At 42.8% G+C, this 27,071-nt stretch overlaps 1 protein-coding gene across 1 annotated transcript in view; it reads left to right on the top strand.

The window, feature by feature from the left end:
* Positions 1 to 27,071, top strand: part of LOC138638117 (probable cation-transporting ATPase 13A4) — a 627,752-nt gene that overhangs the window by 523,978 nt on the left and 76,703 nt on the right. The window contains exons 25-26 of the mRNA XM_069727139.1: positions 16,390 to 16,462; positions 16,592 to 16,766. Coding sequence (XP_069583240.1) covers positions 16,390 to 16,462; positions 16,592 to 16,766 — 248 coding nt within the window. The remainder of the gene's footprint in view (positions 1 to 16,389; positions 16,463 to 16,591; positions 16,767 to 27,071) is intronic.

Raw genomic sequence — 27,071 nt, 5'->3', positions numbered from 1 at the left:
AGCCCTTCCTCCACGCCTAGGTATCAGCGGCACCTTTCATGTGTCCCTCCTTAAGCCCGTATACATGTCCCGTTTTTCTGAGTCATCTGCCGGGACATCGGGTTCATCTACGGATGATTACGAGGTGAACGCTATTTTGGGGTGCAAGGTGGTACGTGGCAAAAAATTTTGTTTGGTGGACTGGAAGGGTTACGGTCCTGAGGATAGGTCCTGGGAGCCTGCTGAGCACATTCAGGCTCCGCAGCTCATTGCTGCCTTCGAGCGTAGCGAGGCCCAAGGAGGGGGGCCCTAGGAGGGGGGTAATGTTAGGGGTCGGGTTCCTGCCTCTGCACAGGGGAAATCTCGGGCCATCTCCGCTGCGGTCTCCCATTCTTCTCCTGCCGCAGTGGAGCCTGCTCAGTGGAGACGTCAGTCCCAGCATCTAACTCAGTCTGACTCTGTACAAAGAGTTACTGCTGCTTTTCCTGCTTCTGCCATTGAAGCCAGTACTGGGCAGCGGCGAGCAGACGCTTCTAGGACTAAGTCTCATTCTGAGCATGCCCAGAGTAATATCTCTCAGTGGAGATCGAGGGTCACATGTTCAGATACTGCAGCTATATCCATTGGTCCTTTCGGGAAGGTCCTGTAGGTGCTCAGGCTCTGTGGCAGCCTCTCATTGGTCCTTCTAGGAAGGTCCTGTATTTGCTGCAACTATTTAAGGCTTGCATGGCCGCACGGCCATGCGCTAGTATCTTTCTAAGTTATGTGCTTTGCGCCAGTGTGGTCATGTAAGATTGTGTTCAGGTACCCGGCTGAAATAAGCCCCTAGAATTCTGGCACCTAAGGTGAGGAGATTGTGTTTGTATGTATTCAGGGACCTGGCTGAAATAAGCCCCTAGAATGCTGGCACCTCCGGCGAGGAGTTTTGTGTGCATGCATGACCACTGACTGCTCTCAGTTAGGTAGTTAGCCTGTGCCTCTGTGAAGTCTAACAGGGCACAGTGCTTTGCTTTCATGGCTACTCTGTGAAATAACAGAGCTAGTTCGTACCACCATATAGTGCTGCCATTTGCTAGCAGCAGGTTCTCCTGCACTGTGGACCCCGGGCTGCGAACGCATCTATAACTATAAAACATCTATATTTACTTGGTGCGTTCCGCTAGCCCTAACAACTTGTTTTGCAAAATTAAATGGTGCATCTACCTTTCCGAGCCCTACCGTTTCTTCAAATAGAGGTTTCTGACTACATGTGATGTATCAGCGCACTCAGAGGAAACTGGGTAACAAATTGTGGGGTCCATTTTATCGTGTGATTCCTTGTAAAAGTGAAAAAATTACAGAAACATTTTTGAGTAAAAATTACAATCAATTTTTCATTCCGCTTTGCATTAATTTCTATGTAACATCTGAAAGGTTCAAAACAATTTTTGACAACAGTTTTGAAGTATTTGGGGGGTGTTTTTTAAGATGGTATTTATTTTGGGGATTTTCCAATATATAGGTCAAACAAAGTCCATTTAAATCTGAATGGCTCTCTGAAGAAACAGAGAGTATAAAAGAGAAATTCTTGCTCAACTTTTAACCCTTTGAAAATCCTAAAGGAAGAAAATGATGTTTGATGCTGATGTAAAGTAGACATATGGAAAATTTTAGTTATTAATTATTTTCTACAGCATGACTATCTTAGGCTGGTTTCACATTTGCATTTTTTTGGGTGCGTTTTTGCGGTAAAAAACGCAAAAAAAAGCACGGTGAAAAAACGCAAGTAAACGCGTGCAAACACTGCGTTTTTTTGATGCATGCGTTTTTGCATGTGGTGAAAAAAACGCGGCGTTTTGACGCGTTTACATGCGTTTTTTCATGCGTTTGCGTTTTTTAAACGCATGCTGAGAAATGTGTGACAGCTGCCAATCGTCAAAATAAAGTAAAAAACCCACTATAAACAGAAATAGTTAGGGTTAGGGTTAGGGGTAGGGTTAGGGGTAGGGTTAGGGTTAGGATCCAGCCTGTGGCAGCCTGTTCCATTCATTGATCACCCTCACCATCAAAAAGTTTTTTTCAATATCTAATTTGTACCTTCTGCCTTTCGGTTTCATTCCATTGCTACTCATGTTTCCATGTGCAAATGATAAGAAGGATGATCCCTTTACACTGTGACATCCCTTTACATATTTGTACACAGCTATTACAGTGGCACATAAAGGTTTGGGAAACCCTGGTCAAAATTACTGATATAGTGAACACTTAAGCAAGTCCTAGATAAAATGACCTTGAAAAGGCTAAAGTTGAAAAGATGTCACGCTTCCTTCCTTTCATCTTTTACATTTTCAAAATTAACAAAAGGAAAATTGGCCCAATCAAAAGTTTGAGCACCCTGCATGGTTAGGATTTAATAGACATGGTCAGCAGTAATACGCACCTCCAATATCAATATATCAAAACAATGAAGGGAAGCAATAGGTGAAAAAAGCTTATAAAAAATAATGAAAACTTTATTAGTACAATAATAGACAGATTAAAATTATCATAAAAAACAGGGAGAAGTATCAATGAGTGAGCACAGCACCAGGAATAAAACATAGTTCCTGTCACAGGAATACAAATTAGTAGCATGAAAAGTAATGGCCCATCATAACAATATGACACCTAAAGGTATAAGTGCTAACTCATATGGGGACAGAGGTAAGACCTATATTTGATCATAGATATTGTTGCTAGCAGTACAAACATATTTCATAGCCAAGTGGAGACATTGCAGAAATGGAAGTAGGTATTGTAGACACAATATAGTGAGATCAGTTCAGCCTCATCAATCATAACTAGCATAAGCAGGCCCATAAGAATAGCAGTATAAACATATAAATAAGGGTGCACCACTAGTAGGCAAATAGGCTACACAAAAGGGTGCTGCATCAAGCATGAAATGTGCAATTGAAACAAAGGACAAGAAAAAGAATCATGCATAATTGATACACACACCTAATATATGTGGTATAAAAAACAACGTTATTAGCAATCTTAGATGCAATACTACGTTGGGCAAGCGCCTTTTTAAAGCTTCTTGCACTAGATCAGAGGTGGGGAACCTCAGGCCCCAGGGCCAATTACGGCCCTCGATGACCTTTTATCAGGCCCCTGAGCAGATTCTCAGGGACCGTGTTCTTGTACAGGGAGCTGTATTTTGATTGCCACCAGCTCATTAATTTCTTCTTGCTCTGTTAGCACACACATGCAGTGTTCACTACTGAACACTGAAGGGCATTCAATGAAGGGTTACATCCTGAAACCAGTGCCAGAGTCAGGATGTACTTTGTGGGCGGAGTTGGAACGGCCCCCAAAGGATGGTATAAATATCCAAATGGGCCTTGGCAGAAAAAAGATTCCCCATCCCTGCACTGGATGGACTCCTAATTACAAGAGCAATATTCATTGCTGGAGGCAGATACTTTTTACCAGTGCCTTGCACTACATGGATTCTTTTTTATTGGAGCCTTATTTTCCACTGCAGTCAGGTACTTCACACTAGTTGTCTTGCATTAAGTCCTATTTTCTTGCTATATTTCTGCTCATATGTGATTCATGTCTAGGTGCTTTATCTCTGCCCCATCTTATGGTCTGTGCATGGTACATTACCCCCCACACAGACATACTGTTCAGGAGGTTTGTCTATCCTACACACTCTATACTGTCTATGTAACACCCCAGGTAACCGGTTGTTACAGTGATGTTGCCTTCCCTTCGGGGAGGGTGATGTCATGTCTGGAGGCAAGGAGGATTCCTGTTAACAGGAAGCACACCTACATTCAACACATTTTGAATCCAGGCCAGAAAGGAGAGCTCTGAACTGGGGTTCAAAGGAGCTTCCCTAGACATATACAGTGCCTTGCGAAAGTATTCGGCCCCCTGGAATTTTCAACCTTTTCCCACATATCATGCTTCAAACGTAAAGATACCACATGTAACTTTTTGGTGACGAATCAACAACAAGTGGAACACAATTGTGAAGCTGAACGAAATTTATTGGTCATTTAAAATTTTTGTGGAAATTCAAAAACTGAAATGTGGGGCGTGCAATATTATTCGGCTCTCTTAACTTAATACTTTGTAGTGCCACTTTTTGCTGCGATTACAGCTGCAAGTCACTTGGGGTATGTCTCTATCAGTTTTGAACATCGAGAGACTGAAATTCTTGCCCATTCTTCCTTGGCAAACAGCTCGATCTCAGTGAGGTTTGATGGAGATCATTTGTGAACAGCAGTTTCCGGCTCTTTCCACAGTTTCTCGATTAGATTGAGGTCTGGACTTTGACTTGGCCCTTCTAACGCCTGAATATGTTTATTTGTGAACCATTCCATTGTAGATTTTGCTTTATGTTTGGGATCATTGTTTTGTTGGAAGACAAATCTTCGTCCCAGTCTCAGGTCTTTTGCAGACTCCAACAGGTTTTCTTCAAGGATGGTCCTGCATTTGGCTCCATCCATCTTCCCATCAATTTTAAACATCTTCCCTGTCCTTGCTGAAGAAAAGCAGGCCTAAACCACGATGCTGCCACCACCATATTTGACAGTGGTGATGGTGTGTTCAAAGTGATGAGCTGTGTTGCCTTTACGCCAAGCTTATCATTTGGCATTGTTGCAAAAAAGCTTGATTTTGGTTTCATCTGACCAGAGCACCTTCTTTCACATGTTTGGTGTGTCTCCCAGGTGGCTTGTTGCAAACTTTAAACAACACATTTTATGGATATCTTTGAGAAATGGCTTTCTTCTTGCCACTCTTCCATAAAGGCCAGATTTATGCAGTGGCAGGTCTTTCCCCCCTGCTGCAGACGCCACACAGCCATCACCCAAATCTTGTTGGCGCCGGGCGCCGCCTCCTCATCGCTGTTTTGAAATGAGCCGGCGCCTGTGCTCTTTTCTCCTGCCTTGGGCAGGCTCAGTGAGCGCTGCCCGTCTGTCCTCATATGCAGTCCAGCTGACTGCGCCTGTGCGGACGCCCTGCCTGTGAATCCCAGCCCCGCAGTGTCTTCTTATTTATTCATACTATGGGGCTGGGTTTCACAGGCAGGGCGTCCGTACAGGCACAGTCAGCTAGACTGCATATGAGGACAGACGGGCAGCGCTCACTGCGCCTGCCCAAGGCAGGAGAAAAGAGTGCAGGCGCCGCACAAGGTGGCTCTTTTAGTTAAAAAAGCCTGGGGGGGTGTGACAGGTTCCCTTTAAAGTTTTGGAAATCATTTTGTATCCAAATCCGGCTTTAAATTTCTCCACAACAGTATCATGGACCTGCCTGTTGTGTTACTTGGTCTTCGTGATGCTCTCTGTGCTTCAAACAGAACCCTGAGACTATCACAGAGCAGGTGCATTTATACGGAGACTTGATTGCACACAGGTGGATTATATTTATCATCATTAGGCATTTTCGACAACATTGGATCATTCAGAGATCCACAATGAACTTCTGGAGTGAGTTTGCTGCACTGAAAGTAAAGGGGCCTAATAATATTGCACGCCCCACTTTTCAGTTTTTGAATTTACACAAAAATTTAAAATAATCAATAAATTTCATTCAACTTTACAATTGTGTTCCACTTGTTTTTGATTCCTCACCAAAAATTTACATTTAGTATCTTTATGTTTGAAGTATGATATGTGGGAAAAGGTTGAAAAGTTCCAGGGGGCCGAATACTTTTGTAATGCACTGTATATTCTGGTCTGGAGGAGTTAGGGAGTTGGTAGCAGATAGTGGAAGAGAGATGAGCGAGAGCAGAGAGTGGTCGGTGCAGCCACGTATGGTGCTGCAGCTCCAGGACAAAAGAGAAGCAGATGGGTTGCAGTGACAGCAAATGTAAGAGGGGAGAAGAAAAGGAGAATAATGGAGCTGGAGGGGAAATGTGACTGGGCACCCTCTGAGCTGAAGCACAGGAACCAGGCACCTGGAGCCCGAGGCTGTGTCGTACTTCACATCTCACAGCAGAACTGGAAGGACAGAAGATTGTAAGTCGTTTGTCCGCACCTACACCCGAAGGTGCAGCAATACATATAGCCCGGGTCATGATAGAGGCCCTGTAAAAAGGCTCACATTTCCCACAATATGGAGTACTGTCCCAGGACAGTAGACAGAGGACTTTGTAAAGGAGCCACAGGCAGCAAGGACCTCGCATAAGAGCGCAAGAAGAAAGGCTTACAAACCTCACCTGGGGAGAGGGGTCCACCATTGCTTCAAGGCTGACCGGACCAAACCATCACCTGTTGCCAGTACACTGGATTGAGACTGTCTGCTTTCAGTAAACTAGGTAAAGAGACTGCAACCCTGTGTACTCTGTTTATTCTGGCACCACACCATCCAAGCCAAACACCGGGAGCCCTGAGGACCCAGCTTCACCTGTGGGAAGCGATACTATCTTTGCTGCACTACCATCACCCCCAGAGGACCCCTTTAAGCAGCATCAGTCGCTCCTGACAGACTACTACAGGTGGCATCACAAACTTTTACCACTTTACAAATCCCTTTAAAGACTATCCCTTTTACTTGGGCGCCCAGGTTGCCGCCACCGTGACCACCCCTTTAATAACGACCGGATCCAGTACTGAGTATCTCCATATACACATTTTCTGTTTCAGTCATATGGTTTTCTTTGTTTAGGATCTTGGGAACGTCCATCCATACATCTATTTTCAGCCTTATCACTCTGACCACTATTATGCTTGTTTTTGGTATGGTTTATAATCCTATACAATATAACAGCCCAAGTTATTTGTGTTTACTTCTGTTTGAATTGACAAATCTCAAATATATATTGTACTATTGCATATCTGGTGTGGATTTGATACAATATCCAGGGTTGTTATGCAACTATGGTTGTTTTTTTACTTGTTTTTAATGGTTTGTCAGCAGGTGCTAATAAACTTGTATTTATACCACATATATTAGGTGTGCGCACCAATTATGCATGATTCTTTTTCTTTTCCTTTGTTCCATAAGAATAGCAGAGCACAAGAGTATATAATAAATATTACCTGGTGCTGGGCAAAGACAAACATTTGCATTCTCTGAGTTGCTAGGTAGCTGTTTAGAAAAATCCATGGCTGCTGTTTTTTATACAAGCATAGAGGAGGCTGGGTTTTTATGAAGATTTGCATCACCTTGCCTTTCCTAATGATGATAGTGAAGAAGCCATAACTAGTGTTGAGCGACTTTTAGTATTTCAGGGTCGAGTCGGGTTTCACGAAACCCGACTTTCTCAAAAGTCGGGTCGAATGAAATCGGCCGATCCTATTGAAAAGTCGTGGTCGGGGATCGGCCGAAACTCGAAACCCAATGTAAGTCTATGGTTTTTTTTTTTTTTTACATTTCCTTCAGGGCGATATAGCAGAAAAGCTGGTAATTCAATTACCGGCTTTTCATTTCTCCTGCCAAAACCCGACATGATATGAGACATGGTTTACATACAGTAAACCATGTCATATCCCCCTTTTTTTGCATATTCCACACTACTAACGTTAGTAGTGTGTATATGAAAAATTTCGGCGCTCTAGCTCTTAAATTTAAGGGTTAAATCGCGGAAAAATTGGCGTGGGCTCCCGCGCAATTTTCTCCGCCAGAGTAGTAAAGCCAGTGACTGAGGGCAGATATTAACAGCCTGGAGAGGGTCCACGGTTTTTGGTTCCCCCCTGGCTAAAAACATCTGCCCACAGCCACCCCAGAAAAGGCACATCTGGAAGTTGCGCCTATTCTGGCACTTGGCCACTCTCTTCCCATTCCCGTGTAGCGGTGGGATATGGGGTAATGAAGGGTTAATGCCACCTTGCTATTGTAAGGTGACATTAAGCCAGATTAATAATGGAGAGGCGTCAATTATGACACCTATCCATTATTAATCCAATTGTATCAAAGAGTTAAAAATAAACACACACACAATATTAAAAAGTATTTTAATGAAATAAACACACCGTTTGTTGTAATAAGTTATTGTACGCTCAATCCACTCGCTGAAGACCCTCGCTCTGTAACAAATAAAAAATAATAAACCCAGGCTCTAGGTCATATGAGGACATCCAGCAGGGGGCGCATCACCGCGAATGAAGGTAACTATAGGTCATTGACCTACATTACGTTCATTCGCTGGGGTATACAGCCACAAGCACAGCTGCATTAGCAGAGCTTGTGGCTGTAAAATATTTTAACCCCTTCAGATGGATTTACAACGTGGGACGTTACAGATCTACGGAAGGTATGGATATTGTTGGTTTATTATTTTTTATTTGTTACAGAGCTAGGGTCTTCAGCGAGTGGATTGAGCGTACAATTAAATATTAAAACAACCTGTGTTTTTATTTCATTAAAATACTTTTTAATAATGTGTGTATTTATTTTTAACCATTTAATGCAAATGGTTTAATAATGGATAGGTGTCAGAATTGACGCCTCTCCATCATTAATCTGGCTTAATGTCACCTTACAATAGAAAGGTGGCATTAACCCTTCATTACCCCATATCCCACCGCTACACGGGAATGAGAAGTGAGTGGCCAAGTACCAGAATAGGCGCATCTTACAGATGTGCCTTTTCTGGGGTGGCTGGGGGCAGGTGTTTTTAGCCAGGGGGGGCCAATAACCGTGGACCCTCTCCAGGCTATTAATATCTGCCCTCAGTCACTGGCTTTACTACTCTGGCGGAGAAAATTGCGCGGGAGCCCACGCCAATTTTTTCCGCGATTTAACCTTTGAATTTAAGAGCTAGAGCGCTGAAATTTTGCACATACACACTACTAACATTAGTAGTGTGAAATATGCAGAAAAAAGGGGGATATGACATGGTTTACTGTATGTAAACCATGTCTCAAATTATGTTGGGTTTTGGCAGGAGAAATGAAAAGCCGGTAATTGAATTACCGGCTTTCCTGCTATATCGCGCTGAAGTTAATATAAATATATATATATTTATATATATATATATATATATATATATATATGTGTCTGAATGATATATATATATATATAATGAAACCTGACTTTTAATTAGAGATCGCCGTCCGCCGACCCGATCCCAGAGTGGGATCGGGTCGGGTTTCACGAAACCCGACTTTGCTAAAAGTCGGCGACTTTTGAAAAGTGCCGATCTGTTTTGCTCAACCCTAGCCATAACCATTACAGGCTAAATAAGGTCTGAAACCTTACTTGGTTACATAGGTGGAAAAAAGTACAACAAGTTTAACCTTCCTCCACCAACTGTGCATTTTTCTAACTAACTTAACTATAACCCACAATGTTATATGCATTGAGGAAATCAACTAGCCCCTTTTTAAAAGCTGTTAGTGTCTGCCATTACTACAGTACCTCTTGTGGTAGTAATTCTGACTGCTGTAACTGTAAAGAATCCTCTGTCAAAGTTATCTGAGCACACAAATCCCGAAGGGTGCAAAAAAACTTTTGCATAGGCCCAGTTTTCCTTTTTGTAATTTTTAAAATGTAAAAAATTACAAAATATTTTTTTTTGTCTAAAATTCAAAGCAAATCTGTCATCTTTATCTTTAGACCTTTTGGAGATTATCTCATCTTCAACTTGCTTAACTGTTCACAATAACAGTAATTTTGACCAACTTTTACATGCCACTATACATCTCCGCTTATCCTTTTTTTTGCACGCTAAACATTCCCAGATCCTTTAACCATTCCGTGTAGGACATAGTTTGCAGTCCGCTCACCATTTTGGTAGCTCATCTCTGAACTTGCTCCACTCAATGTCTTTTTTTAACAGTATTCTCACAGTATTCCAGGTGAAGTCTACCAAGGAAAAGTAGAGGAGGATAATTGCTTCACGTTATCTAGACTCTATGCTTCTCTTAGTACATACAAGAACTATGTTTGTCTTTTTTCTCCTATGTCACACTGTCTCTGATCTATTTGATTATATTAGTATTTTACATTTATTGGTATCTATCAATGGGCCTGAATGATCCACTCCTAAACCCAAATAACTTTTAAAACACTCTACTGGATACATTTTTGATCCCCTCAATGCCCCCCAAACAACCCTCTTCCCTCTTTCAGCTTGATCTATTTTTGACCACCACACCAAAAACTCTACTGAATCAGCTAATAAAAGCTGCATCCTGACTTAATATCCAACCCCCTTAGCCTAAGATGGGGAAACCAACTCTCCTATTCTCATGGCCAAAAAAATGCCCACGTAAGCGCCAGTCAAAACAAAGTCTCTTCAAACTGAGAACTGCATACTCGTGCCAAAATGCCCCCTAATTCATCCAGAAGCTTGAATGATACTGGCCTCCGACTGTCCATCCTAGTGAGACCCTTTCTAAACCCTTTCAGTGCCTGACCTACAAGAAAATGCTTAGTAATATCCACCAAACCCCTAAACTTGAAACCAAATGCTATTCCTGCCATAACACAATTAACTCTTGAAATAGACCACCTTTCTGCCGCCATCGAACTTAACCAACAAAGTAAAACACCCACGAGGTCCTCTTCCAACCCCAATTCTTTGTAAATACTTTGTGATACTTTGTAAATCCTGCTTCCACCCAGGTCTTCGGCCATTCTCCTACGCACCAGTGACCCTTGCAATAAGCACAGACATCTGTACTACCTGCCGTGTCGGTAAACAGTTCGCAGTCAAAATCCTCCACCAACTCAGTGATCATTAGTGACCGGTCATTATACTTTTCAAGGAAACCTTCCCAAACTGACAAATCCTCCCTAAGTTCCTTCCTTAAACAGATATAATGCCTAGGAGATGATGTGCCAAGCGACGTGAAAAAACCAGTCCCATGGGCATAATCCGGCATGCAAAATTAAGTTTTCCCAGTAATGACTTTAGGTCCATCAACTGGATTTTTTTGAGTCGGCCCACCCTGCGCACTTTGGTGTGCAAAGCCATGATTTTTTCATCAGAACAACCTACACTCCATCTTCTTGGTGTCGATAGTGATGCCCAAAAAACTAATACGTGTACATGGCCCTTTTGTCTTTTCTTGTGCCTGTGAAACTCCAAAGTGCCCAGCTACCCACTCCATAGACCGTAACAATAACTGGCAAATCGTGAACCGGGCAGCCTGATAAATAAAAAATCATTGAGGTAGTTAATAACTGATGTTATCCTGGCTATGTTGCAAACCACCCACTCCAAAAATGAACTAAATGCTTAACAATAGGAACAAAAAAATGGAGCAACCAATGGGCAGACACCTATCCACAAAATAAACACCCTCTCAAAATCAACCCAACAAATATAATCTATCTGGATGCACTGGCAACAAACGGAAAGCAGACTCTATATCGGTTTTGGGTAACAATGCCCCCTGATCATACTCCTTAACCAAAACAATTGCTGCATCAAAGGATGTATAAACCACAGAGCAAAGCTCCGGGTCTATGCCTTCGTTAACCGATAAACCTTTAGGAAATGATAAATGCTGAATAAGCCAGAATTTATTTTGCTCTTTCTTTGGTACTCCCCCCCAAGGGAGAAACCACCAAATTATCCAAGGAGGGCTCTTTAAAAGGACCTGCCATCCTTCCACATGATACTTCATGCATAATCTTTTTATTAACAACCTCGGGATGCTGATGAGCCAACAACAAATCCTTCAACTTAAAAGGCACTGCATATGGTGGGGAGGGAATCTTAAAACCAAAACCTTCCTCCAACAAAACCACCGTAACCCCTTTTGGTTCCCTATTTAGATAGGAGACCATAGTGTGACTATTCACTGGACTCGCTCCCTTTTGCAGAATCCGCCTAAATCTAAATTTCCCTTTCTTGAAACAATGCGACAACCCATGTGAAGAGCCTCCACATCCTTAACACTGCTGCTTAAATTTACAGCTCCCTTCGAACTTGCACTGGCCCTCATTGAACTGCTGACATGCTCCCTGCCTTGCTCCTGCAGGTTCCGTTTGGTCGTGCCCCCCACTATATGCTGGCTGTGTTCCCCAGCTCCCCAGAAAAGGACTGACCATAATGGGCAGGTGCCATCACCAAGCTGCAACCCATAATGAGGTCCTGGTTATGGGGGACTTTAACTACCCGGATATTAACTGGGAAACAGAAACCTGTGAAACCCATAAAGGCAACAGGTTTCTGCTAATAACCAAGAAAAATTATCTTTCACAATTGGTGCAGAATCCAACCAGAGGAGCAGCACTTTTAGACCTAATACTATCTAATAGACCTGACAGAATAACAAATCTGCAGGTGGTCGGGCATCTAGGAAATAGCGACCACAATATTGTACAGTTTCACCTGTCTTTCACTAGGGGGACTTGTCAGGGAGTCACAAAAACACTGAACTTTAGGAAGGCAAAGTTTGACCAGCTTAGAGATGCCCTTAATCTGGTAGACTGGGACAATATCCTCAGAACTAATAATACAGATAATAAATGGGAAATGTTTAAGAACATCCTAAATAGGCAGTGTAAGCGGTTTATACCTTGTGGGAATAAAAGGACTAGAAATAGGAAAAACCCAATGTGGCTAAACAAAGAAGTAAGACAGGCAATTAACAGTAAAAAGAAAGCATTTGCACTACTAAAGCAGGATGGCACCATTGAAGCTCTAAAAAACTATAGGGAGAAAAATACTTTATCTAAAAAACTAATTAAAGCTGCCAAAAAGGAAACAGAGAAGCACATTGCTAAGGAGAGTAAAACTAATCCCAAACAAGAGGTTGGTACACAAAATGAGAATGCTTGGTCTGGGGGAAATTGTGTGTAAATGGGTTAGTAACTGGCTTAGTGATAGAAAGCAGAGGGTGGTTATAAATGGTATAGTCTCTAACTGGGTCGCTGGGACCAGTGGGGTACCGCAGGGGTCAGTATTGGGACCTGTTCTCTTCAACATATTCATTAATGATCTGGTAGAAGGTTTACACAGTAAAATATCGATATTTGCAGATGATACAAAACTATGTAAAGCAGTTAATACAAGAGAAGATAGTATTCTGCTACAGATGGATCTGGATAAGTTGGAAACTTGGGCTGAAAGGTGGCAGATGAGGTTTAACAATGATAAATGTAAGGTTATACACATGGGAAGAAGGAATCAATGTCACCATTACACACTGAATGGGAAACCACTGGGTAAATCTGACAGGGAGAAGGACTTGGGGATCCTAGTTAATGATAAACTTACCTGGAGCAGCCAGTGCCAGGCAGCAGCTGCCAAGGCAAACAGGATCATGGGGTGCATTAAAAGAGGTCTGGATACACATGATGAGAGCATTATACTGCCTCTGTACAAATCCCTAGTTAGACCGCACATGGAGTACTGTGTCCAGTTTTGGGCACCGGTGCTCAGGAAGGATATAATGGAACTAGAGAGAGTACAAAGGAGGGCAACAAAATTAATAAAGGGGATGGGAGAACTACAATACCCAGATAGATTAGCGAAATTAGGATTATTTAGTCTAGAAAAAAGACGACTGAGGGGCGATCTAATAACCATGTATAAGTATATAAGGGGACAATACAAATATCTCGCTGAGGATCTGTTTATACCAAGGAAGGTGACGGGCACAAGGGGGCATTCTTTGCGTCTGGAGGAGAGAAGGTTTTTCCACCAACATAGAAGAGGATTCTTTACTGTTAGGGCAGTGAGAATCTGGAATTGCTTGCCTGAGGAGGTGGTGATGGCGAACTCAGTCGAGGGGTTCAAGAGAGGCCTGGATGTCTTCCTGGAGCAGAACAATATTGTATCATACAATTAGGTTCTGTAGAAGGACGTAGATCTGGGGATTTATTATGATGGAATATAGGCTGAACTGGATGGACAAATGTCTTTTTTCGGCCTTACTAACTATGTTACTATGTTACTATGTTACCTTTAGCCATAGACCTATATCCTTCTGGTCCCACCTTATTGTAGGCCTGACAGCTTTTCTCTGCCGAAACTGCTCATCATACTTTAACCAGGTTTGCCCCCCAAAGGTGCAATGAGCCTTGCCGATACATCCATGTAGCAGAAAAGCCTCGGAGCAATTCTCGGGTGCCTTCTCCCCTATCACACTAGCTAAAATGGCAAAGGCTTGAAGCCAATTTACAAAAGTCTGGAGAATAAGCCGCCACCTCTGCTTCTCGTCCTCTTCCTTTTTACTATCATCCTTCTTTCCCCTATCTAAATTACATTTTTCTAATGGAAGGAGGGAAACTATTTCCACATATTTGTCCTTCCATATTTCTCTTTTACTTCCTTTTTAAGATGGGCTCCGAGAGGACCCTCAAAACATATGTACACTTCCCGGTTTGCCCTATCATCCAGCGCTATCCTGTCTCCCTCTTTTTCTGTTTGAATAGACACTGAAACCCCACTGCTATGCAAACCTTCGCTCGCTGCCTGATTAACAGCAAGACCCGAAAAATCTGACCCTGGCACCCAAACAGGAATCGGGGAGGCTGGTAAGCCAATTTTTGCCCAATCCAATTTCTCTAATAACTCCCGCATGCTCCCTAACAAACTGCCAATACTACCCCTTTCTGACTCCAAAGCATCCTGAGCCTGGCTAAAAACTGCCCAAGGAGAAACTGAATTATGTGAGGACGCATATAGCATAGACACATTCTCACCAGGCTGCGTCGGTGCCTGGGACCCACCATCCGGAAAACCAGAATCCAGACGATCGCTCGCAGGGTGAATGGGGGCCTGATCTTCCTCAGCATCTCTGACAGGGACCGCCTGGAAAGCTGCCCTGCTCAGACCAGGGAGCAAATCGCAGGCTCACCGACATCCCGCAGTCTGGAACCATGAGGTATCGTGATTGAAGATTTTTGAGCCCCAGGGCCTGGGGGCGCTGCAGATGCTGAGGCAGAAGGAGGATCTCTCACTGTCCAAGCAGACCCCCCTGACGGGAGCATCGCCGAGAATGGCCGCCACCATCTTGTTCTAGCCTTAGACAGTAGAGGTAGTAGGCCTGGTCACATGACCCTGCAAAGCCCCGCCCACCGAAGGTCCCGGCCACCTGTATGGATTCCTACCTTGTCAAGACCTGCAATTGGGAGCAGGACCAGGGGCAGCCAGATCCTGACAAGGAAGGTCCCTGGAGGGGCTCCTATGGTGCCGCTGAGACCTAGGAGCTGCATCAGGGGACAATATTTCCACTGGTCTCACATTGCGTGCATGTTGGGCTGTAGGAAGATCTTCATCAACTCCAGCAGCCTGATCTTCCAGTATCTCCCCGATCTGATCCCTGACATTTGCTCCTTCTGGGCTGCCAGCAGTAGCTTTTAGCTGCTCTAGAATATCTACAATCACTACCATATCTTCAGGGAGCAGGAGATAAAGGTGAGGGGGCACAGGACCTTTGCCGATTGATAGCCCCTACCCCTTCTCAGACAGATAAACCCTGCTCAACTGTAAACACCCCCCTCTAAACTTTTGACCCCTCTGAGCCCGCGCTTCAATCTATATTAATTTTATCCCCTTTTTACCCTACAAACCCAGTCATGGGGCACTCTGCCCATGGCTTCACTGAGGATGACATTTTTCCTTTACCCAGTGAATGCATTCGTATTGGTTGAAAGCAATGCTAATGTTGAAAAACCCATCAAAAACGCTGCGTGTGAACATAACCCAAGTGATGGAGGAACATTTTTGTTTGGAGTTAATTACTTTGCCTTATATACAAGTCATTACCCTGGAAAGGATGTTCCTTAACATATTTCCCAGCAAAATCCATTTTTGTTTCGTTTTTGTATGTTTTTTGGTGCGCCTGTAAAAATGGCGTGAAACTCTGACAACTTTGTTTACAGCTGTGACCTAGGACTCAGAAATGGTTCTAGAGAAATTTGCCATTATGTTCCCGTGTCATTTTAGCAGTGTTTCCATAATTTTCAGATGCTTTTAGACCTTAAAAGAACCCCCAGTGGGGGGGATCGCGGTAAAAATGCTTGGGTCTCCCATAGACTTACATTGGGCTCTGGTTCTGTCTGAGTACCCGAGTATTACAAAGTGTTCTGCCCGAGCAACATGCACCCAAGAATTTAGTGCTCGCTCATCATTAGTAATCACAGGAATGTGATTTGCATACTCTGGCTACATTCTAGCTTGATGTTTTCAGCCTTGCTCAATTCACTTGTTTTGAGTAAGGCCAGCGTACGTTTAGTCTGCACATGATCGCATGTATTCAAATCGCATACTTGTGATCATGCGCCTGTCCGCTCCCAGCATCGGAGAATCCTGACAGCACACATACTGAACCCTGTAAGGATTCACAAGTCTGCTGTAACTTAGAGTAAATGCAGACTTGTACCTGAGAGCCTGACACACCCTTTAATATTAAGAAGCCACCAAATCCTATTGGATTCTGGGGTTATTAATAAATACAAAGGAGATCTATAACTTAATCAAAATATCCAAATGTTAGGAAATAATGTATGAATCTTTTTTTTTTTTTTCAGAAATTTACATTTCTTTCAAATTTTCAGTATCTCATGATAGATGTGGCTATCAACATCACAATTACCCTGACTAGTAAGTATATTTTTACATTTTATCAAATTGTTCTCACCAATGTTGCTGCTATTTTGGACCCACATTGGTAGCATATTTATGTCAGTTTTTTGTGAGTTTATAAAACATATTTTCTCTTTTTTTTTCTAGTGAGTTTAAACCATCCAGCCCCAAAGTTGGCTCCTTACAGACCCCCGGGACAGCTTCTCTCCCCTCCTTTATTACTGTCCATTTTCATGCAATTTATCTTTTCATTGATTGTCCAAACCACAGCTTTCCTTTTGGTACAGCAGCAGCCATGGTACAGTGAAACCGATGTCTTCAGGTAAATTTGTTCATTGGAGCCAGAACAGACACTTGGCCAGCAATGTTCAATGATTAGTTCAGTTCATATTTTTACATGTTTTTTATGTGTGAAATTGAGTGATATCACATATGTAAAAGAGATGACTGTTATATCATCATAGCACTATTAACCCTTTACGAACAAGGACATTTTTCAGCTATTGTTTTTTACTCACCATCTTCCAAGAGCCATAACTTAATTAATTTTCCATCAACATAGACTTTTGAGGTTTTTTTTTGCACAGTGAGTTAAGAAATTTAGGTGTGTCAATTTTGTGTATTGTTAAATTACAACAATGAGGGAGTTCAGAAGACCATCGATTGCTATAGTAAACCATCGATTCTCCCGTAATTATGTTACTGGGGGCCAACGGGACCCAGTGTGTGTGAACACTGGCATGTGCAAATTTATTTACTACTGAGATTGACAGCAATGCTTAAATGGTTAACTGCCATAATTGGAACTCAGCTCCAGCCGCCGTTGTTAGGGTATGTTCCCATGGTCAGTAATCGGCAGCGCTTTGGACACAGTTAATGTCCGCTCTATCGAAAGTGCTGTCAGCTTTTGAACGCAGGTGATTCTGCATGTGTTCATTGAATTGTGCGGAATCACCTCGCCCAATACATTGGACTCGTGATATTTTTCTTGCAGAGACTGAGCATCTCCGCAAGATAAATAGACATGCTGTGGTCTGGAAAGACGCGCCGCATGTCCGTCTAAGCAGGGAAGCCGGAGGTATCTGTGTACACATAGTAGTGATTGGATTTCTTGAAATCTCATCCACTATGCTGTAATATCTGACTACTGAGGGTTGGATGCTGCGGATGAATGCAGCATCCAACCCACAGCATTTTCTGATCGTGGAAACATACCCTTAGAGACTGATCCTAGCAATATAATAGAGCTGGCATCAGCCATGTGTGGAGAAAGCGCGGCTTCTGAGCCATTCCACAAATGTAGACTCTCACTTAGGCACCTTTCACATGTCAGTGTCTCCAGTACATGTGGTGACAGTTTTCACACGTAATGGAGACACATACACACGTAGACCAATTCAAATGAATGGGTCTGTGCACGTCAGTGAGTTTCCACGTGGGCAAAACATGCTGACATGCCATTAGCGTGGACGGCAAAATGTCCCACACACGTGCACATGGAGAACACACATTGCTTTCCTTCGTGTGACACACATCAGCATCGGGGAAGAAGCGCTACAGTAAGCCGGCTGTCATCATTCTCCCCTGCTCTGCCGGCGAGCAGAGGTCAATGATGAGCGTTATATTAAAGTCTGAATGACAACAGATGGGGGCTTTTGGGACTGCTACCCAATCATTCGACACCTGCTGCCGCCAATAACAATGACAGTAGGTGCGGATGATCGAGGTATTCTACAGCCGCTGGCTGCAATTGTTCTTAAATAAAAGAATGATAAACCTGACATGTGTAATACATAAAATGGACTTGTGAAAGGGGCCTTAAGAAGTTAATTCATGACCTAGTGAATGAAGAGTTGAAGGGAACCTGTCACCAGGTTTATCTCATGAGATAAGACTTTTCAGCCCTGATTTACAGCATATATGCCGTATTCAGTATGTGCTCCCAATCCAACTTGCAATACAAGAAAAGCACATTTTATAATGCCCACTTACAGGGTGGTTGGGTCTAATGGGTATCGCTGTTTTGGTCTAGTGCATCACTACTTGCGATTCCGTCCTTCTTCTTGCTTCGTCTTGGTGACTCATCCTACATTCGGTATGGAAAGTATTCAGACCCTGTTAGGGTTGGCAGAATGTACCAAATGAAATAAATAATAAAGTGCAATCGCAACTCGTCCACCATGCAGAGATGGGAAACTGCTGCCAGTGAACAATGACAGAACACATGGCGAGCGATTACTTGTACACACTGGGTTAACGCCACTCAGTGTGAACAGGACGCTGAGTTCCAAGCTCTGTTTCTCCACAGGAAGGAACAGTACAAATGAGGACTAAGTATTCTGTCCTGTTAAACATCGCAAGACAAGAACGTGAACTGAACTATCACTGCAACTGAGCTGTGTCAATCGCACACAGAAATGAAACAGATGCTGACCTTAATACCCTGACTAGGGTTGAGCTTGCTCTGGAACTCTACTGTGCTAACTGCACACATGTAGGTAACCGATGCTAAGCTAAATGGCTAATTGCACCCTCTGACGCTAGCTGCCTGCCTATGTGTACTGTCTCAAAGCTAGACATATATACGACGCTTGCAGACAGAGTGGTATGTCTTCACTCACATAGCGACACACAAATGATACTAATGTGAATGTGGGCACCATTGGGAGTCTTTTATACAGAAAGCTCCACCCCAAACACTCACGCCCAGTTGACCAAGACATCGACCTCGGACCAATCCGGAGCTGCCACATCACCAGAGCCGGAGACGTCCGACCACCAATAGGAAAATGCCACATCACGGACATGCTCAGTAAGGTGATTTCTGGACTTAGACTCCAGAGCGTCAGGTCCCCGCTGCCTATTGCTGGTTACCATAGACTTGGCTGGAGAGCCAGCAGTAACCAAACGAACACCACGATCCTGAGCAAGATGCAGGTACCGACGTCTATGCTCAGCAGAACCTGAATGGGGGATCTCAGAAACAGATAAGGCTGAGAATCCTGTCGCTTAACAGACCCCTTTAAATTTTTCACTTTTTGTTTCATTGCAGCCATTTGGTAAATTCAAAAAAGTTAATTTTTTCACATTAATGTACACTCTGCACCCCATCTTGATGGAAAAAAACAGAAATATAGAAATTTTTGAAAATCTAATAAAAAGTAAAAACTTAAATATCACATGGTCACAAGTATTTAGACCCTTTGCTCAGACACTCATATTTAAGTCACATGCTGTCCATTTCCTGTGATCCTCCTTGAGATGATTCTACACCTCCATTGGAGTCCAGCTGTGTTTAATTTAACTGATAGGACTTGATTTGGAAAGACACACCTATCTATATAAGACCTCACAACACACAGTGCATGTCAGAATTTCAGCAGTACTGAAGGTTCCTAATAGCACAGTGGCCTCCATAATCCTTAAATGGAAGAAGTTTGGGACCACCAGAAGTCTTCCCAGACCTGCCAAACTGAACAATAGTGGTAGAATAACCTTGGTGAGAGATGAAAGAAGAAGGCCAAAATCACTGTGGCTGAGCTCCAGGGATGCAGTATGGAGATGGGAGAAAGTTACGCAAAGTCAACTGTCACTGCAGCCCTCCACCAGTTGGGCCTGTATGGCAGAGTGGGCCGACAGAAGCCTCTCCTCAGTTCAAGATGTATGAAAGCCTGCATAGAGTTTGCTAAACACACATGAAGGACTCCCAAATTATGAGAAATAAAATCTCTGGTCTGATGAAATGAAGATAGACCTTTTTGGTGATAATTCTAAGGAGCATGTGTGGAGAAAATCAGGCACTGCTCATCACCTGCCCAGTACAATTCCAACAGTGAAACATGGTGGCGGCAGCATCATGCTTCAGCTGCAGGGACAGGACGACTGGTTGTCATTGAAGGAAATATGAATGCGTACAAGTACAGAGATATCCAGGATGAAAACCTCTTCCAGAATGTTCTGGACCTCAGACTTGGTCAAAGGTTCACCTTCAAACAAGACAATGACCCAAAGCACACAGCTAAAATAACAAAGGAGTGGCTTGAGAACAACTCTGTGACCATTCTTGACTGGCCCAGCCAGAGCCTTGACCTAAATCCAATTGAGCATCACCGGAGAGACGTGAAGATGACAGTCCACCAACTTTCACCATCCAACCTGAAAGAACTAACGAGGACCTGCAAGGAATAATGGCAGAGTATTCCCTAATCCAGGTATACAAAACTTGTTGCATCATTCCCAGGAAGACACATGGCTGTACTAGCTCAAAAGGATGCTTCTACTCAATACTGAGCAAAGGGTCTGAATACTTATGACCATTTGATATTTCAGTTTTAATTTTTTTTATAAATTTGCAAAAGTTTCTACATTTCTGTTTCTTTTTCAGTCAAGATGGGGTGCAGAGTGTACATTAATGAGAAAAAAAATGAACTTTTTTGAAATTGCCAAATGGCTGCAAAGAGTGAAAAAGGTAAAGTGGTCTGTGTCACGCTGCATCAATGCAGGTATGTGCAGACTCCACGAGGGAGAGTGGGTGACAGAAAAAAGAGGTCACACTTGCCGCACCGCAGCCCAGTGCACGCTGCACTGCACCACAAGGTGGCGATAAAGAGTGGTCAAAATGAGCCAAGTCAGTAACAGTCGGTAAGCGTATAGTTTAAAGGGGAAAACAGAACTCGTGGTCAAAAATACAAGCCGAGGGTCCGAACCAGCCAGGAGCCAAGGTATCAGAGACGTGAGACAGAGAATGGAGTCAGAGTAAGCCAAAAGGTCAAAAAGCCAAACTGATGTATGGTAAAAAAGACGGAAAACAGGAGACGAAGTCAGAGTTTTAGCCAAGTCACAAATGGAAGGGATACACACCAGAGTCAATCTAGGTCAGGTACAGGAGACAGATCAGGTACAGGTAAGGGAGGTCAGAGGCAAAAGGAGCACAGGGGTTTCACAGGTAGCAGTCCCAGCAAGCCCAAAACTATCACTGACACAAGCTGCCAGCAAGAGCACCAAGAAATAGCAAATAGCCACACCCAAATCAAAGAGAGGCAGAAATAGTTAACCCCACCATGACCAAGCCAGAGCAGGAGAAACAAAGTAAACTCCGACCTGGATCATGACAGTCTGAATACTTTCCGTACCCACTGTATGTCATCCACATTGTATCTTCGGCATATCGGTACTGCACAGGTGTAATTCTCTGCAGAGTAAAGTAGGGTAGTGCACATGCGCTGTGGTTTTTACCTTTCCTAGTGCATGTGCACTGCTGTACTTGGTTCTGCCCTCAACAGGGCAGAGAAGTATGCCTGCAAAGGAGAGCGATGTCAGGGGACACTGTGTGGATGAAGTAGCACACGTCATTCACACGAAGCAGAGTCGAAGGATGGAAACACAAGAAGTGAAGCACAGGACCATGACCATCTATGCCCATTGGATCTGAATGCCCTCTAGTGTTATAAAAGGCCTATTTCTTGTCTTGCAGACTGGATTGGGGGCATACATACAGCATATTAGAATGCTGTATATCTGGCTGAAAGATACTGATCTTATCTCATATGGGACAAACCTTGTGACAGGTTCCCTTTAAATAATTTGCCGGTTATGTTTACACACTTTTGTCATTAAAATATTTTTTTTAAGGTAGTATATGTGTTTTTAGATTACCTTATTACTGCATTGGTCCTTTATTTTCAAGCTCTACATACCTTTTTATGGATCTGCACAATCGGAGTTGAGTGCACATTCTGAGTAAAACAGTGAGATTCACAAGTGTCCTATCTCTACTATGGTATACTTGTGCTCTGAACCTGGGACCTTAAGTCCTATGACATTTTGGTGTGGTACGTGAATCTGTTACCTGTACCCTTCACACAGTAACCCTATATGGACTATATATTCTGTACTAGTTGTTTATTTTAGTTTGTATATTATGTTGATATTTAATAAATGTTGGAAACAATTTTATTGACCTAATTGGCAGCTTCTGACTCCTTTTTCTAATTGTATATGTACTAGTGGGAGTTTTGTCTGTCCTTAAGAGGACGTATATGTGTCTCTGATCTAATTATTTAGATGATGCCGGATGTGTGCATTGCTCACATCCGGAATCATCGCACCCCACACATAGGGCCCTGTGTTTTACCTTGCGGCGTCACCACAAGGTAAACTGACATGCTGCGATCTAAAAAGACGCGCCGCATGTCCGGAATCGCAGGGCCGCCGGATGCATGTAGTGGAGACGGGATATCATAAAATCCCCTCCACTATTCTGTAACATCTGGACGCTGCGTGTTTGACTCTGTGTCTCTATGCAGCGTCAAACACGCAACGTTTCCTGAACGTGGAAACATACCCTTAGGATACACACACTAGGTCTCTTGATTCTGTGCAGCCACTTTTCCTATTCTTTGGAGATTTAACAATTAGGATTGAGTGAGCATGCTCAGATAAGGTGTTATCTGAGCCCCCTCATGGACTAATAGAGTATCTTTGGTGTGCTCGAAAAGTATGTTCAAGTCACTGTGGCTGTATGTCTCCCAACTATTTGACTGCCGCAACACAATCAGGGATTGCCTGTTTGTGTTGTTGCCGTGAGATGTGCAGCCATGACATCTCGAACATAGTTTTCGAGCACACTGAAGATACTCTATTAGCACATGAGTGTGCTTGGATAACACCTTATCTGCGCACACTCGCTCTTTACTAAGGGTATGTGTCCATGGTCAGGATGGCCGGCGGTATCGTCGGAGTGGCAAACCAGCTCTGCGGTAAGCTCCGCCCCCTTTCTAGGATGCTATGATGCCGGATGTGTTCATAGCACACATCCGGGATCATCGCACCCCACCATAGGGCCCTGTGCTATACCTTGCATCGCCGCAGCGTGCGTTTTACCATGCATAGTGGAGATGGAATTTCATTCAATCCCCTCCACTATGCTGTAACATTTGGACGCTGCGTGTCTGACGCTGCGGCTCTATGCAGCGTAAAACACACAGCGTTTCCTGCACATGGAAACATACCCTAATAGTAACACTTCCTGATGTTAAAAGCTTATGACAGTCATGAAAATAGCCTAGTTCTGCAGGATTGGCTATTTACAGTGGCTTTCAAAATTATTCACCCCCTTAGCTTTTTTTTAGCTATTTTGCTACATTACAACCTGTGTTTAAATATCTTTGCAATCCGATTTTTATGTGATGCATCAGCACTAAATATTCTATGCTGTTGAATTCAAGTGAGAAAAAAATTGGCATAAATATAATTTATGGCATCAAATAGCTAAAAATAGACACGCGCATACGCATGCGATGAAGCCTCTAAATATTTCTGGTGCAATTATCTTCATAAGTCAAATGCTTAGTGAAAACAAGTCCACCTGTGTGCAATCTAAGAGTCACACGGTCAACGTTATTAAGCAATAGGCACCACTTACACACAAAAATGTTTAGGCTCGTTTTAAGTTTGCCAAACAACATATAGGAGACTTCTCAAATGTATGGAGAAAGGTGCTGTGGTCAGATAATAACAAAATTGAACACCATCCCCACAGTGAAATATGGTGATGGCAGCATCATGCTGTGGGGATGTTTTTTTGGCAGAAGAAAAAGTAAAAATGGTCCCAGTTGAGCAGAATATGGATTCTGCAAAATAGAGTGATATTCTTGAGCAAATCCTGCTTCAATCTGTAAGTGATTTGAGACTGGGAATGGAGGTTCACCTTTCAACAAGACAATGACCCAAAGCATATCGCTATAGCAACATTCAAGTGTTTTAAAGGCAAATGTGTAAATGTGTTGTAGTGGCTTAGTGAATGCCAAGATCTTAGTACAAATGAGTATTTGTAGTCAGACTTGAAGATTGCTGTTCACCATAGGAAACCATTTAACTTAAAGAAGTTGCAACAGTTTTGCATTGAGGAATGGACAAAAATTCCAGTGTCAAGATGTGGAAAGCTCATAGAGACTTATCCATAGCAACTTGTGCTGTAATTGCTGCAAAAGGAGGCTCTACAAAGTACTGACTTTAGGGGGATAAATAGTTATGCACATTGAAATTTTCAGTTATTTTGTTCTATTCATTGTTTGCTTTACAATAAATAGAAAAGCATATGTTCACATTTGTAGGCATGTTGTTTAGAAGAACTGATTCAAATCCACCAAAAAAACAGTGAAATTCCAGGTTGTGAGGTCGCAAAACATGAAAAATGCCAAGGGGGTGAATACTTTCCCAAGCCACTGTATGTACAGTGGGGAAAATAGTATTTAGTCAGCCACCAATTGTGCAAGTTCTCCCACTTAAAAAGATGAGAGAGGCCTGTAATTGACATCATAGGTAGACGACAACTATAAGAGTCAAAATGAGAATACAAATCCAGAAAATCACCTTGTCTGATTTGGCAAGATTTATTTTGCAAATTATGATGTAAAATAAGTATTTGGTCACCTAAAAACACCAAAGATTTCTGGCTCTCACAGACCTGTAAGTTCTTCTTTAACCCCTTAACCCCCAAGGGTGGTTTGCACGTTAATGACCGGGCCAATTTTTACAATTCTGACCACTGTCCCTTTATGAGGTTATAACTCTGGAATGCTTCAATGGATCCTGATAATTCTGAGAATGTTTTCCTGAGACATATTGTACTTCATGATAGTGGTAAAATTAATTTAATATTACATGCGAATATTTGTGAAAAAAACAGAAATTTGGTGAAAATTTTGAAAATTTCACAATTTTCAAACTTTGACTTTTTATGCCCTTAAATCACAGAGATATGTCACACAAAATGCTTAATAAGTAGCATTTCCCACATGTCTACTTAAGGCTGGTTTCACACTTGCATTTTGATCTGCAGCGTTTTTAACGCAAACGCATTTAAATGCATTTGGTGCAAAAACGCGTTTAAACGTTTTTTAGGTGCATGCGTTTTTGCATGTTTTAACGCAAACGCGGCATTTTGACGCGTTTTTTCCTGCGTTTGCGTTTTTGAAACGCATGATGAGAAGTGTGTGACTGCTGCCAATCATCAAAATCAACTAGAAAACCCACTATAAACAGAAATACCTAGGGTTAGGGTTAGGATCCCTAGTAACCCTAGGGATCCTAACCCTAAAACACAAACTCTAACACTAACCCTAACCCTAAAACACAAACTCTAACCCTAACCCTAACCCTAAAACCCAAACTCTAACCCTAACCCTAAAACACAAACTCTAACCCTAACCCTAACCCGAACCCAAACTCTAACCCTAACACAAACTCTAACCCTAACCCTAAAACCCAAACTCTAACCCTAACCCTAAAACACAAACTCTAACCCTAACCCGAACCCAAACTCTAACCCTAACCCTAACCCAAACTCTAACACAAACCCTAACCCTAACCCAAACTCTAACCCTAACCCTAACACAAACTCTAACCCAAACTCTAACCCTAACCCTAGCCCGAACCCTAACCCTAACCCTAGGGATCCTAACCCTAACCCTAACCCTAGGGATCCTAACCCTAACCCTTGGGGTTTGTGTTAGGGTTTGTGTTAGGGTTTGTGTTAGGGTGTTTTCTTGTGTTTTTCTATAAAAACGCATACAAACGCATGTGCTTAAAAACGCATACATTTACATAGACATCAATATGTTTTTTTGCCGCAAAAAAACGCATGTGTTTTTTTGCGGCAAAAAAAACGCTGCAAAAATTACTACATGTTGCATTTCTGTAACACAACGCATGCAGAGAAAAAACGCATGCGTTGCAAAAATGCGTCAAAACGCATGCAAAAACGCATGCATTTTTAATGTTAAATATAGGGAAAAAAGCATGCTTTTTTTGCGTTTTTTACCGCAAAAACGCAAAAAAACAAAAAAAAATGTGAAACCAGCCTTACCTTACATCAGCATAATTTTGGAACCAAATTTTTTTTTGTTAGGGAGTTATAAGGGTTAAAATTTGACCAGCAATTTCTCATTTTACAAACACCATTGTTGTTGCTTAGTGTGATGAAATCAACTATGGAAACAATAAGAAAATGGAAGACTTACAAGACCGCTGATAATCTCACTCGACCTGGGGCTCCACGCAAGATCTCACCCCATGGGGTCAAAATGATTACAAGAACGGTGAGCAAAAATCCCAGAACCACACGCTGGGACCTAGTGAATGATGTGCATAGAGCTGGGATCACCGTTACAAAGTCTACCATCAGTAACACACTACGCCGCCAGGGACTCAGATCCTGAAGTGCCAGACGTGTCCCCCTGCTTAAGCCGGTACATGTCCAGGCCCGTTTGAAGTTTTCTAGAGAGCATTTGGATTATCCATAAGAGTATTGGGAGAATGTCATATGGTCTGATGAAACCAAAGTAGAACTGTTTGGTAGAAACAAAACTCGTCGTGTTGGGAGTTCACAGAATGCTGAATTGCATCCAGAGAACAGCATACCTACTGTGAAACATCGGGGTGGCAACATCATGCTTTGGGGCTGTTTTTCTGCAAAGGGATCAGGATGACTGATCCGTGTATATGAAAGAATGAACGGAGCCATGGTCTTGAGATTTTGAGTGCAAACCTCCTTCCATCAGCAAGGGCATTGAAGATGAAACGTGGATGGGTCTTCCAGAATGATAATATTCCCATGCACACCTCC

The sequence above is a fragment of the Ranitomeya imitator genome, chromosome 5 (assembly GCF_032444005.1).
Source record: "Ranitomeya imitator isolate aRanImi1 chromosome 5, aRanImi1.pri, whole genome shotgun sequence".
In the NCBI taxonomy this organism is placed as follows: Eukaryota; Metazoa; Chordata; class Amphibia; order Anura; family Dendrobatidae; genus Ranitomeya; species Ranitomeya imitator.
This window is presented reverse-complemented; position numbering and strand designations above follow the sequence as displayed.